The sequence below is a fragment of the Cervus elaphus genome, chromosome 20 (assembly GCF_910594005.1).
Source record: "Cervus elaphus chromosome 20, mCerEla1.1, whole genome shotgun sequence".
NCBI lineage: Eukaryota > Metazoa > Chordata > Mammalia > Artiodactyla > Cervidae > Cervus > Cervus elaphus.
In genome coordinates, this window is record NC_057834.1 from 125,196,189 (window position 1) to 125,210,316 (window position 14,128).

At 37.6% G+C, this 14,128-nt stretch overlaps 1 protein-coding gene across 14 annotated transcripts in view; it reads left to right on the top strand.

Annotated features, from left to right (window-relative positions):
* Positions 1-14,128, top strand: part of SCMH1 (Scm polycomb group protein homolog 1) — a 208,562-nt gene that overhangs the window by 106,100 nt on the left and 88,334 nt on the right. For all 14 annotated transcript variants that reach the window (XM_043878676.1, XM_043878678.1, XM_043878682.1 and 11 more), the window contains one exon: positions 13,236-13,324. In XM_043878676.1, the coding sequence (XP_043734611.1) occupies positions 13,236-13,324 (89 nt within the window). The remainder of the gene's footprint in view (positions 1-13,235; positions 13,325-14,128) is intronic.

The window sequence follows — 14,128 nt, forward strand, 5'->3', positions numbered from 1 at the left end:
GAATCGGGTGGAGAGGGAGGTGGGAGGGGGGATCGGGATGGGGAATACGTGTAACTCTATGGCTGATTCATATCAATGTATGACAAAACCCACTGAAATGTTGTGAAGTAATTAGCCTCCAACTAATTAAAAAAAAGGAAGAGAAGCTAAAAGCAAAGGAGAAAAGGAAAGATATTCCCATTTGAATGCAGAGTTCCAAAGAATAGCAAGGAGAGATAAGAAAGCCTTCCTCAGCGATCAATGCAAAGAAATAGAAGAAAACAACAGAATGGGAAAGACTAGAGATCTCTTCAAAAAAATTGGAGATACCAAGGGAATATTTCATGCAAAGATGGATTCGATAAAGGACAGAAACAGTATGGACCTAACAAAAGCGGAAGATATTAAGAAGAGGTGGCAAGAATACACAGAAGAACTGTACAAAAAAGATCTTCATGACCCAGATAATCATGATGGTGTGATCACTCACCTAGAGCCAGACATCCTGGAATGTGAAGTCAAGTGGACCTTAGAAAGCATCACTATGAACAAAGCTAATGGAGGTGATGGAATTCCAGTTGAGCTATTTCAAATCCTGAAAGATGATGCTGTGAAAGTGCTGCACTCAATATGCCAGCAAATTTAGAAAACTCAGCAGGGGCCACAGGATTGGAAAAGCTCCCATTTTCATTCCAATCCCAAAGAAAGGCAATTGCAAAGAATGCTCAAACTACCACACAATTGCACTCATCTCACACACTAGGAAAGTAATGCTCAAAATTCTCCAAGCCAGGCTTCAGCAATATGTGAACCGTGAACTTCCAGATGTTCAAGCTGGTTTTAGAAAGGGCAGAGGATCCAGAGATCAAATTGCCAACATCCGCTGGATCATCAGAAAAGCAAGAGAGTTCCAGAAAAACATCTAGTTCTGCTTTATTGACTATGCCAAAGCTTTTGACTTTGTGGATCACAATAAACTGGAAAATTCTTAAAGAGATGGGACTACCAGACCACCTGACCTGCTTCTTGAGAAACCTCTATGCAGGTCAGGAAGCAACAGTATAAACTGGACATGAAACAACAGACTGTTTCCAAATAGGAAAAGGAGTACGTCAAGGCTGTATATTGTCACCCTGCTTATTTATGCATGGTGCAGAGTACATCATGAGAAATGCTGGGCTGGATGAAGCACAAGCTGGAATCAAGATTGCCGGGAGAAATATCGATAACCCCAGATATGCAGATGACACCACCCTGTGGCAGAAAGTGAAGAGGAACTAAAGAGTCTCTTGATGAAAGTGAAAGAGGAGAGTGAAAAAGTTGGCTTAAAGCTCAACATTCAGAAAACTAAGATCATGGCATCTGGTCCCATCACTTCATGGGAAATAGATGGGGAAACAGTGTCAGACTATTTTTTTGGCTCCAAAATACTGCAGATGGTGATTGCAGCCATGAAATTAAAAGACGCTTACTCCTTGGAAGGAAAGTTATAACCAACCTAGACAGCATATTAAAAAGCAGAGACATTACTTTGCCAACAAGGGTCCGTCTAGTCAAGGCTATGGTTTTTCCAGTGGTCATGTATGGATGTGAGAGTTGGACTGTGAAGAAAGCTGAGTGCTGAAGAATTGATGACTTTGAACTGTGGTGTTGGATAAGACTCTTGAGAGTCCCTTGGACTGCAAGGAGATCCAACCAGTCCATCCTAAAGGAGATTGGTCCTGGGTATTCATTGGAAGGACTGATTGTGAAACTGAAGCTCCAGTACTTTGGCCACCTCATGCGAAGAGTTGACTCATTGGAAAAGACCCTGATGCTGGGAGGGATTGGGGGCAGGAGGAGAACGGGACGACAGAGGATGAGATGGCTGGATGTCATCACCGACTCGATAGACATGAGTTTGAGTAAACTCCGGGAGTTGGTGATGAACCGGGAGGCCTGGCGAGCTGCGATTCATGGGGTCGCAAAGAGGCGGACATGACTGAGCGACTGAACTGAACTGATAGAAAACATGTTGTCAAAACACCTACATCAAAGCACTATGTACAGATTATTTTACAGGGAAATCCTACAGAACCTTGAGTACCAGATAATCTCAATTCTTCTTAAGTTGTTGTAGCTCAGTGATATGCACAGAACTTTCTATGATGTTTGAAATGTTTTGTGTCTTTGCTGTCCAGTATGACACTTGTCCAGCCTCATGTAACTGTAGAGCACTTGGAATGTGGCTACTACAACTAAAGAATTGAATTTTTAATTTTATTTAATTGTAATTTAAAGTTGAAAACCTATGTGATTGGTGACTACGGTGTTAGACAGTGTACTTCTGGATCATAGAAAAAGTAAGAAAATATCCAAATTCTTTTTACATGCAGGTAGAACTTTGATACTTAAACCTGATTTAAACACCCACACACATCGTCATGTATGAGTATTATTATAAAAATCCTAAATAAAATGTTTGGAATTAGAATTCAACATATTTAAAACAGTGTTCATCAAAACAAGTAGTAGGGGTTTTGGGAGAATGAAAAGATTTAAGTTTAGTGAAATCATTAATGAACTTTACCATATTAAAATAGCAAAGGAAGAAAGTCATATGAATTTTAACAAAACTCTGCAGACTCATGAGAATGCACATTTCTTGATTTCAAAACTTAGTATAAAGCAACAGTACTCAAGACATTGTGGTACTGGCATAAAATGAACATAGACTTATAGATAAGAGGATTAGATTTGAGAGTCTAGAAGTAAACCCATACATTTATGCTCAGTTGATTTTCAGCAAAGGTGCCAGGATAATTCAGCAGGGTCTTCAACAACCTGCACAGGGACAACTGGATATTCACATATAAACAAATGGAATTGGACCCCACCTCCACAACATTGTTGTTGTTTTTTTTTTTTTTTAATTCACTCAGTCGTGTCCGACTCTTTGCAACCCCATGGACTGTAGCCTACCAGGCTCCTCCATCCATGGGATTTTCCAAACAAGAATATTGGAGTGGGTTGCTGTTTCCACACCATATACAAAAATTAATTGCAAGTAGATAACAGATCTAAAACTCTTAAAACATGGTGAGTAAATCTTCACGACTTTGGATTAGGCAGTGGTTTCTTAGATCTGGCTCCAAAAGCACAAACAACAGAAAAAAACTGATAGATGGACCTCAAAATTTAAAGTTTTTGTGTTTCCAGAGACACTGTCAGGGAAGTAAAAAGACAGCCCACATGATGGGAGAAAATAGGCAAATCTAAAAAGGCAGAGAGGTTAGTGGTTTCCGGGGACTGGGATAAATTGAAAACAGGGAGAGTGGAAGAGTGATAAAAATCTTCCAAAATTAGGTAGAATTATCTTTAGAGAGGAGAAGTCGCTCAGTCGTGTCTGACTCTTTGCGACCCCATGGACTGTATAGCCTGTCAGGCTCCTCCATCCATGGGCTTTTCCAGGCAAGAGTACTGGAGTGGGTTGCCATTTCCTTCTCCAGGGGATCTTCCTGACCCAGGGATCGAACCCAGGTCTCTTGCATTGCAGGCAAATGCTTTACCATCTGAGCCACCAGGGAAGCCAATAGAATTATCTTTGCATAACTCTAAAAACCATTGAATCAGATAAAATTGTATAATTGAGTTTCACCACGATAAAGCTATTATTTTTTCCAACTTTCATAAACCAATTCAACATACAATATTGTATGCTGAATATTGGGAAAACTGGATATCCACATGCAAAAGAGTGAAATTGGACCTTTACTGTACACCATTATATAATAATTAATTCAAAATGGATCAACAGCCTAATGTAGGAGCTAAAACCATACAACTTAGAAAAAAACATAGAGGAAAAGCTTCATGACATTGGAATTGGCAGTGGTGTCTGGATATGACACCAAAAACACAGGCAACAAGAAAAATAATATTTATATTTGACTGCTTCAAAATTAAAAATTTTGTTTATTAAAGGAACATGTTAGAGTGAAAAGGGAACTCATGGCATGGGAGAAAATATTTGTGAATGATATATCTGGTAAGGGGTTACTATCCAGAATATATTTTTTAAGACTTTTTGAACTTAACAGTAACAAATAAACAACCTGATTGAAAAATAAGCAAGGAACTTGAATAGACATTTCTCTGAAGAAGATATACAAATGTCCAATACACACATGAAAAGATACTCTATATCACTAATCATTTAGGGAAGTCAAAATCACAATGAGATAATACTTCACACCCATTCGAATGGCTATTATCAAATAAATAGAAAATAACAAGTGTTGTTGAGGATGTGGAGAAATTGGAATTTTGTGTATTGCTGAGTATTCAAAATGAAAAATGGCATAGCCACTATGAAAAACAATATGGTGTTTCCACAAAAAAAGTTAAAAGTAAAATTACCATATGATCTAGCAATTCCACTTTGGGGTAGATAGGCAAAAGAGTATAAAGCAAAGACTCAAGGAGATATTTTTATATCCATATTTAGCAGCATTATTCATAATATCCAAAAGGCCAAAACAGCCCAAGTTTCCATTGACAGAAGAATGAATAAATAAAATGTGGTATATACACATAGTAGAATATTCAGCTTTACAAAGGAAGGAGATTCTGACGTGCTACAGTGTGAGTGAACCTTAAAGATACTATGTTAAATGAAATAAGCCAGTCACTAAAGAACAAATACTATATGATTCCACTGAGTACTTATAGAAAAAAGAATGACGTTTGCAAGGAACTGGGAGAGGGGAGAAAGGACTGGGGAGTTACTGTTTAATGGGCAGAGTTTCATGTGAGGAAGATGAAAAAATTCTGGAAATACATGATGGTGATAATTACACTTTGATATGAACATACTTAATGCCATTTACTTTTGAGAAAGAGAAGGGGAAATATATGTGTATACACACATGCATATATATAATGTACATGAACATATATATTTTATATACTTATTTTTATAAAAGGAAACGCTGGACTATTAAAACGAGAAAATAATGAAAAGGTTACCTATGGGGAGTGTCTGGGAATAGTGTGGAAAGAATAGAAATGAGAGACTTATTGGAGAATACTCATTTATATTCTTTTGACTTTTGCATTATTTGAGTGTGTTACTTATTACATAAAATTAAATCAAAAATAGATGAACAGGCATATACTAAAATTGGCTAACTTTTAGTATATGACTAAACTTGATAAACAGAAACAAACTGAACTCTGTATCAAATCATCATAGCCACATTGAAAAAATTCCAACAATTAGAACCCTTACAGTACACCCTCATTGGGACATATTTCAAAGGAAAATGAAATTCTGACTTTTTTAAAATAATGTTAGTGGTTTCACCATAATAATCTGAAACTATTTTGCTTGTATGGAAGATAGATAGAATGAGTAAATAAGATACAAAATATGGAATAGGAGAAGATGAGGAAGAACCTTGCAGTGTAGGATTTGAATTGGAGGTATGTTATCAACTCTTTGCTTAAAATAGGTATATAAATCTATATTTATATACATATTAAAATATACATATATATTAACATATACATATTCCCTTAGAACATATACATGTTTATATATGTATATGTATATATTCCAAGATGGTAATGTGTATGTGTATGTATGTATATGTTCCAAGCTCCGTCTATTGAAAGGCCTAGAAACAATGGCTGTTCAGCAGTGTGAGGAGTATATATCCAAATTTCCAAGTTAGTTGATTTCTAAATCCCATTCTCCACTAAAAGGAATCATGACTCCTTGAAGCAATGGCTAATTTCAAGACTGAGCAACAGGTGAATCTGGAGCATCTTATTTTGCCAGGAAACAGTTTCAAAGAATGATGGGTACATATCAAAAGGATATAGGAGCCAGCCTAAAGAGACTTTGGCTAACCGAAACTGGAAAAATATAACCATCAAAAAGGATAATAAAAACAAAAATACAATAGTAGTAGCACCATGGGTCCCTACTGAAACACTAGAAAAGAAAAAGTTGCAGAGAAAGTTCTTTGCAGAGTATTAGCTAATAAATATTAAAAATGATAGAAAGTTATCATTTTGGCAATCACCCTTTTAATGAATTCAGACCAAGACAATCAATGAATGCTAAAAAAAAAAAAAATGCTTATTGGAGAATAGGATATTCACATAGTCCCGAAGTTTTTCCCCACTGATTATCTATTAATTACAAGGGGGAATTACAATAAAGAAATCTGTCAGTCATTCCTTAACAAGTGATCAAACTTAGTATCATCAGTGATTAGACAAACATTATATATACCTCTTAAAGCAATGAAGTGTGAAGTACTCAACATCACTTGTGTAGTATTTTTGTCAAAACTATTTAGCATGAATGTAATTATAAGGAAACAATCAGAAAGAAATCCAAATTGTGGGACATTCTATAAAACAGCTCAGACACTTCAAAAGTAGGAACTTCATGAAAAACAAAAGGCAACTGATCTATTGTAGATTAAAGGAGACTAAAGATACATGACAACCAAATACAGTATGTAATCCATGGTGTATTTTAAAATGAAATAGCTATAAAGATTTGGGGACAGTTGAGAATATTTTTAATTGAATTTCTTGGATAAGATAATATTGCAGTTTTAAAGGAGAATGTCCTTGTTGTCAGGACACATGTCCTGACATATATAAAGGTGAAGTATCATGATGTCTCTAACTTTCACATAGTTCAGAGGAAAAGTGTGTGTGGATAGATGGAAAGCAACTGTGGTGAAGTATTATTTAGTTGCTGAACCTAGATGAAGGGTGCATAGTTTGTTCATGTACTGTTTTTGCTACTTTTCTCTAGGTTTAAAATTTTTCAAAATAAAAAATTTTAAATAAATTATGAATATAATTACACATATGTGTGTGTGTGTGTGTTCATGTTCCCCAGGCCTCCTCTAGACCTCTCCCCAGAGTTCCTGAATCAGAATCTCTAAGTAATGGGGCTTGGGATTCTGCATGGTAAAATGGCTCTCCCGAGACTCTGACACAGCTGGTTTATATTTGGGAAGCATTGCTCTTGAGACCATTCTTCTCTATTAAAATCTTGTGTGGTTTCTGTGTGTGTATGTATGTGTGTGTGTCCTGTTCACATAGGAACATTGTAGAGTCCTCCAGGTGAAAAGGTAGAATGATTCTCAGATGATGTCAGTTTTCCTCACAGCACCTTGTTTTGATGGTCCACTCTATACTTAGTCTGAGGTTGTTTCTTCTAACCATGACTCTATGGATCACTAGTTCTCAAACATGGCTGCCAGTTAGAACCACCTAGGCAGCTCTCAAAAACTTCACTGCCTAGGCCTTACCTCATATCAATTAAATCTGAATTTCTGGGGGTAGTATAATGTGTTCTTTAGTGCTCCCCAGGGGATTCCAGTGTTCCAATTTGAGAGTCCCTAGTCTAGATCGGAGCTGGCCTCTAGTGAGGCCCCTGGTCAATTGTGTCAGGATCTCAGTATAAACTACCTGTTCAGCAAACTTGATCACATACTCTGGTGTGTGGGGGACATTGACTTGAAAGGAACTCTTTTATATTCCCAACACTAGTCAGTCTTCTCATATGGTTAATAACCTCCAGAGTCTGTCAGTGAAAAGGGGGATTTTAAAAGATGCACATCTCACTTATGGCTATGGAAATTTGAACTCTGTTTCTAGAAATTGATAGAAGGGGTAAAATTTTAGAGAGAAGTAACTTTAACTATTGTATCTTAAATACTTACGTGATAAAGGTAATTTTAAAAATATTCACTGAACTGTCTTCTCTGCAGAAAGGCCCCTGACATTGAATAATGCCTGACCCATCTTTACCTACACTTATCTCAAGACTAGTCACAACCACCCCCAATTAAATAATTCTGTATTAACTTGTGTTTGAGTGTGTATATGAGAGTAGAGTAGCAAAGTGGTGACAGCATCCTGGCAGAACCAAAAGGAATTCTAGAAGTCCTTCCCAAATACTACCTGGCTGAACATTCACTTCTTACTCAGGAAGAGTTTGTTCAGCATCTCTCTCTCCCAGCTCTCGTTTCTCTCACTCTTGAGGTATAATTTAGATTTAGCCCACCCAAACTCAGTTTGGAAGCACTGCTTTAGTCGTGTCATCTGCTGATGAATACAGAAACAGGGAAAGGGAAGTGAGTTGTCCAACGTTATGAGTGAGTGAGTGGCATGTTTCTCGACATGTATTTGTATGTGTACATGTATGTAAAGCTCCTCTGGAAGGAGAAGAATGATTTGTGAATCATCTAGAGAGCCATAGAGTCTAATAACTTAGAGTAGCTTTAGACTCTATAACTGTCAAGATGATTCTCAAATCATTTTCTCCTCCCAGAGGAGCCTTACATACATGTACACATGTACATGTGCTTCCTGGTATGAGTGCTGTTCTATTACCTGCCACCAGAGGGCATGAACTGCGATTAGATTCTAGCTGCTTATCTACATTGAAGTCCAGAGCTTGCTCAGATCACTGTTTAAGCAGACGAACCTTAATTTATTCAGTAATCCAACAGTCTCAGGAGCATCTGAAAGTTCTTTGGAACTGGTTGTCTATAAATACTTGTAAAAGAAAGCTGAGGTAAGCACAGAACACTCGCAAACGGCTGGGGTCAGAATTGGAGACCTGGCTTTATAATATTACTAGTTTAGTTGTGTGGCCAATGATAAGTTGCTTTACCTTGACTTTTAACCTTCAGTTTCAGGTGACCTGCCAGATCATTAATAAACTCTGCCACACATGGTTTTTGTGAGGATTAAATGGGATAACATGATACTGGCACCCATTTAATAAGTGGAGATTTTTTTCCTTTGTTCAGTAAAACTTTTATGGAGCTTATATTCTGGTTAGAAAAAACACACATTACATGGAAAAAAGAAAATTTAGGCACTGATGAAAGCTAAGGATAATAACGTGCAGGATCTATGAGGCTATTTGAGGTAGAGTAGTCTAGGAATGCCACTCTGAAGAGGTGATATTTCAGCAAAGAACTAATAAAAGATTTGAGAAAAGGAAAGGGTGTTTGAGGCAGAGGGACACAGCTTGGTGTGCTTGGGAAATAGAAAGACCAGTACTCAAAGGGCAGGGGAGAAATAGGAGGTGAATTATAAGACATAAGCAAGTTCCAGATCTTGTAAGTTTTGTTAAATACATAAAGACTTTAGACTTATTTTGTGGTATAAGATGTAAGCATAAGAGTGATGTGATCTGATTTTTATGTTTAGAAACATAACCATATCATTCTGATTGCTGTGTGGAAAATAGACAGTAGGGAGGCAAAAATAGAAGCAGAATGGTTAGAAAGCTGTTGTCATAGGATGGGCAGAGTCTGACTGTGGCTTAGATTAGGGTGTTAGTGGGGGAGAAATATAGAATGGCAAGGAATGGTTTGGTTTAGGATATATTCAATGTAACGACCATCAATACTTGCTGATTAATTGTATTTGAGAGACAGTAGAAATGGAGGAACCAAGAGTGACTTCCAGGCTTTTTGGTCTCAGAACCTGGGTTTAAATTACTGATGCTATGAATCCAGATGAGGTGACTAGAGGAAAGGGGGTTGTAAAATCAAGAGTTTTGTTTTAGACTCACTCATTTTGAGATTTCTTGGCATCCAAGGAGAATTATAAAATAAGGTGGTTGAAAATACGAGCATGAAACTCAGAACAGAGGTTTGAGTTAGAGATATAAATTGGCAGTCATCATTGATGGGAAAGGAGTACAGACCAAAGAAGAGAGAACCAGTGGCCAGAGCCTGAGCTACTCCCACTTTAGAGGGTAAGATTTCTTACCCACCTGGCCTTTTTCTTGAACGCTATTGTTTAATTTGAGGAGACCCTCAAATTATTGTTTTTTCCTTTTCCTTTTTGCACAAATATACAACTCCAACTCTTTTACCAAGAGAGAGAGCATGGTAGGACTGAGTGATTAAATGCTTGAAGACGTTAATGTGCTGATTAATAATGAAGGCTCTGGAGACAGAAGAGTCCGGTTTAAATCTGCTCTGCTATTGACTAGGTCAGTCTTTTATCTATAATAGTCAAAGTTAAAGCCAGCATTTATTTAATACTTATTATATATCAGGTATCTTTTTAAGTGCTTCATGTGTATTTATATCAACTTATTTTAATCCTTAAAACAACCCATTGAAGTAGTTACTCGTCTTATCCCACTTTATTGTTGAGGAAACTAAAGCCAGAAAGGGACCTTATTATTTCCCGGATGTCACACACCAGCTAAGTAGCAGAGCTAAATTTGAATCTAGGCAGCCTGGATCCAAACCCAGTGCTGCTTTTCTCATACCAAATTCACAGAGCTGTAGAAGTGATTAAATGAGATAGCCCATTTAAAAGTACTTAGCATTTGGAGGCTAGCACGTAATATGAGCAGAATAAATGTTTTCTGTGGGAAGCAGCATGGTATAGTGAAAGAGAAACATGAAAAGTCCTAGGGCTCCAGCCTAACTGGAGGAAAACTTATGTGATTATGAACAAGTTTCTTAACCTCTCTGGACTGCAGTTTTGTTGTCTGCAATATAAAACCTTCATACTATCTGGTATCTGAAAAACCTTTCAATGTTTAAATTCCATCTGTGACTCCCCAAGACCAGATTATGAATATGTGTGAATTTGGAGGGGTCCCACATCACCTTGGGGGTTGGGGGATAAAGTACTCAGTAATTGAGTTGGCAGCATTTCTTCTTTGCCCTTCTACTCTTGAAGAAGCTTGCTAGGAGGTAGGAGAACATAGTTAATAACATGAGGTTTGGAGTAAGACCATTATGTAGTAGAATCTGTTTCCACCACTTACTACCTTGGACCAGCTACTTCTCTTGAGTTTCTCTTTCATCATTTGCAAACTAGGGGTAATGATAGTGTACTTCTCATGGTATTATTTGAAATATCCTGAGAGAAGGTAGTACATGTAAAGTAGTACATGATAAGCATTCAATACATGTTAGCTATTATTATAATAAGGGTTTCCAGAGTGAGATGATTTTTTTTTTCTTAGCTCAAGTACCAGGTGAGATAGAAGCCTCTCAGTAACCCATTTCTGAAAAATTGAATTGGGAATTACATGGTGAGGCACTCTAGTTGTTGGGAACTGAGGGCATGAATCTGAATTTTCTAATTGTGTTATTCCTCTGTTTTACAAAGGTGCAGGGAACATTTCTCTAGAACAGTTGTGCCTTATCTTTAGGTGTAGTGAACGCTTCATGGCGGATCTGCTTAGGTTTGGCTTGCTTCAGCCCTTTCCTGACTTAAGGAGAGTTGTTTTAAATACTCTCGTGTCTCTCCATCTTCTGCTCTGCGTTGGCTTTATTCTCGGTTATATTCTCTAGTTAGCAGTGCCAAATCTACAAACACCCTTACAACTATGATCTCAGAGAAAAAAAAGCTCTCCAACATGCATATCATATCAGAAAACAGTTGAGCCAATTTGAGACATACATAACGTACTTTTGGTCTAAAGGGAATGTGATTCTCTTAAATGGCGTTATCTTGCATTTCATAGCCAGGTAGGTAGGTAGAACCCACTGCAGACATCCCCACCAAATCACCTAAAATTAGGGTTTGGAGCGGGGTGGGGATGGTTTGCAAAAGGAAAAAAGGCTAGGCAGGCAAAAAAGGAAGTGGTATCAGTTTGATAGGAATGTACAAATTGCTATCTCCACTGTTGATAAGAATGGGCTAGCCCAAGAAGTCTCCTGACCTTGGGAAACCCCATTTAGCCTAGCCAGCTTTGAGACTAAGCATTTAAATCATATGGGGTAGTACCTCTTTTCTTATTCCCATTTTTTTCTCTCTTCTCACACCCCCCTTTAACTTAATTATAGTTCTTAATTAATACTTAATCCCAAAAGCTGCTTCTTCCTTTTCCATTTCCCATGCATATTGATAATTTAGCATAGTAGATAAGAGCATGGGCTCAACAGTCAGGTTGCCTGGGTTTCAGTCCTTTCTTTGTCATTTGTTCACTTTGAAATCTTAAGCAGTGTATACCTCTCTTCTCATCTATAAAATGAAGATAATTTCTACCTCACTAGGTTGTCTTGAGGATTAAATTAGATAACCAGTAGAAAGTGCCTGGCACAGTATCTGGCCCACAGTGAGGTACACAGTAATCAGATATTATTGTTGCTGTTTCCAGCTGTGCAGCTGTGGTTCAGCCTGTCTGTCCTTTTTCAGGAACGGGAGAGCTGAGGTCGACTGGGAGACTATCAGAAAGCACTAGATTTTGGTATCTGAAGATAGAAGGTTGAAGTCAAATTGAAGAGAGCACTTGGAGCTCTAATTGGAAAATATGATAATGATCCTACTTTTACAATTTATTAATTAAATAGTATATTCTTGACTTGTCATTGATCAGTCACTAAGTCATGTCTAACTCTTTGCAACCCCATGGACTGTAGCACACCAGGCTCCTCTGTTCTTCACTGTCTCCCAGAGTTTGCTAAAATTCATGTCCATTTAGTTGGTGATGCTGTCTAACCATCTTGTCCTCTGCTCCCCCTTCCTCGTTTTGCCTTCAGTCTTTCCCAGCATCACGATCTTTTCCAATGACTTGTCATTAAGGAATGACAGTGGACAGTTAACCTCCCTAGGCTTCCTTTGACTCTTTTGGAAAATGAATATTTTTGAATATGTTGACCCCTTTCATCTTCATCATGAAGTCTGATCCTTCGTTAAGTAAAAATGAATATCCAAAAGTTTTTTTTGTATTCTGTGTATGTGTGAGAGAGGGGGAAAGAGAAAGTGAGAGAGTGAAAGCGTGTTTATATTGAGATAAACCACAAAGTTTTACTTCTGTATTGGATTTATCAGACATATTTGGTTTCTTCTTAAGAGATTATTATATCCCCTTTCACACTGTACTGTCTAGATCATTTCTAAGTATTTGTTATTCCTATCACACATCTATTTTGGATTTTTCAAGGAAACTTTTCAGGCATTATGATTTACGTTCTATAATACTTGTCTTGATGTCAGGAAACGTGATTGGGGACTTCACTACTACCTTTGCAACATGACCTTGAGCAAGTTACATTCCCTCTTATGTGCCTCATTTTCTCATCTGTCTAATGAGGCGTTTTCTCTGCTTAACCTTTTAGTCCTTTCTTAACAGTCTGTGTAACTATCACAGCATAGGTTGTGGCAGGGGTAGCTGGATTCCCAAGGGAAAACTTGGTATTGCAATTCCCTTTGAGATGTATTTTTTAATCTGTTGCCCATTATGTTTGCTGCAGGATTTCGGCTGAATGCTTCTTCTTGGCCCATGTTCCTTTTGAAGACGCTAAATGGAGCAGAGATGGCTCCCATCAGGATTTTCCACAAGGTACGGTGTTCCTCAGCTATCACCAGCTCCAAATTACTTAAGGTCAAATGCGTACATCCTTTCAATTACTGAGCCTCTAATGTCTGTATTATATTTATGGCCTGAGGATGCCTTTTCAGAAACTAGTTCAGCAGAAGGATTTTTAAAGTACCTTATGAAGCAGTAATTACCCCCAGATAAATACTAGATTGTAAGGTAGGATTTCTGGGTTTGGGGATTTCTTATTTCTCTACTGATAATCAGTTTTGACCTCATCTGTAATGTGGATTTCTGTCTACCTCACGGGGTTATTAAGAAGTTAAACATTTTTTGTTAGTAAAACATATAAAATGTAATATAAATCTAAAGGCTATTCTTATGGAGTTCCATAAGGTCCATCTTCTAAACAGAGAGGAAGGAAGGAGACTATTTTTTAAGTGCCTGCAGTATGTTTGGGGTTTATATACGCTATCTCATTTAATACCCACCGTTAACTTTATGAAGTCAGAATTATTATTTTGGTTTAGTAGTTAAGGAAACAAAGCACTTTCAAATAAGGAGCTTGCCCAAGATCACATGACTAGTAAGCGGTAGAATAGGAATTAAAAACTTGTATTTTGTTTTTCCTGGTTTTTCAAGGGAAAAGGCAGTCAGTCTCCTCTCAGTTGATCTTTCATGAGATTGGAGTTACTGTAAAGGAGGCTGAATTAGCATTACTTGTGCTGCCATTTGGGCTTTTTAGGTGGCACTAGTGGTAAAGAACCCGCCTGCCAATGCAGGAGATGTAAGAGATCTGGATTTGATCCCTGGGTTGGGAATATCCTC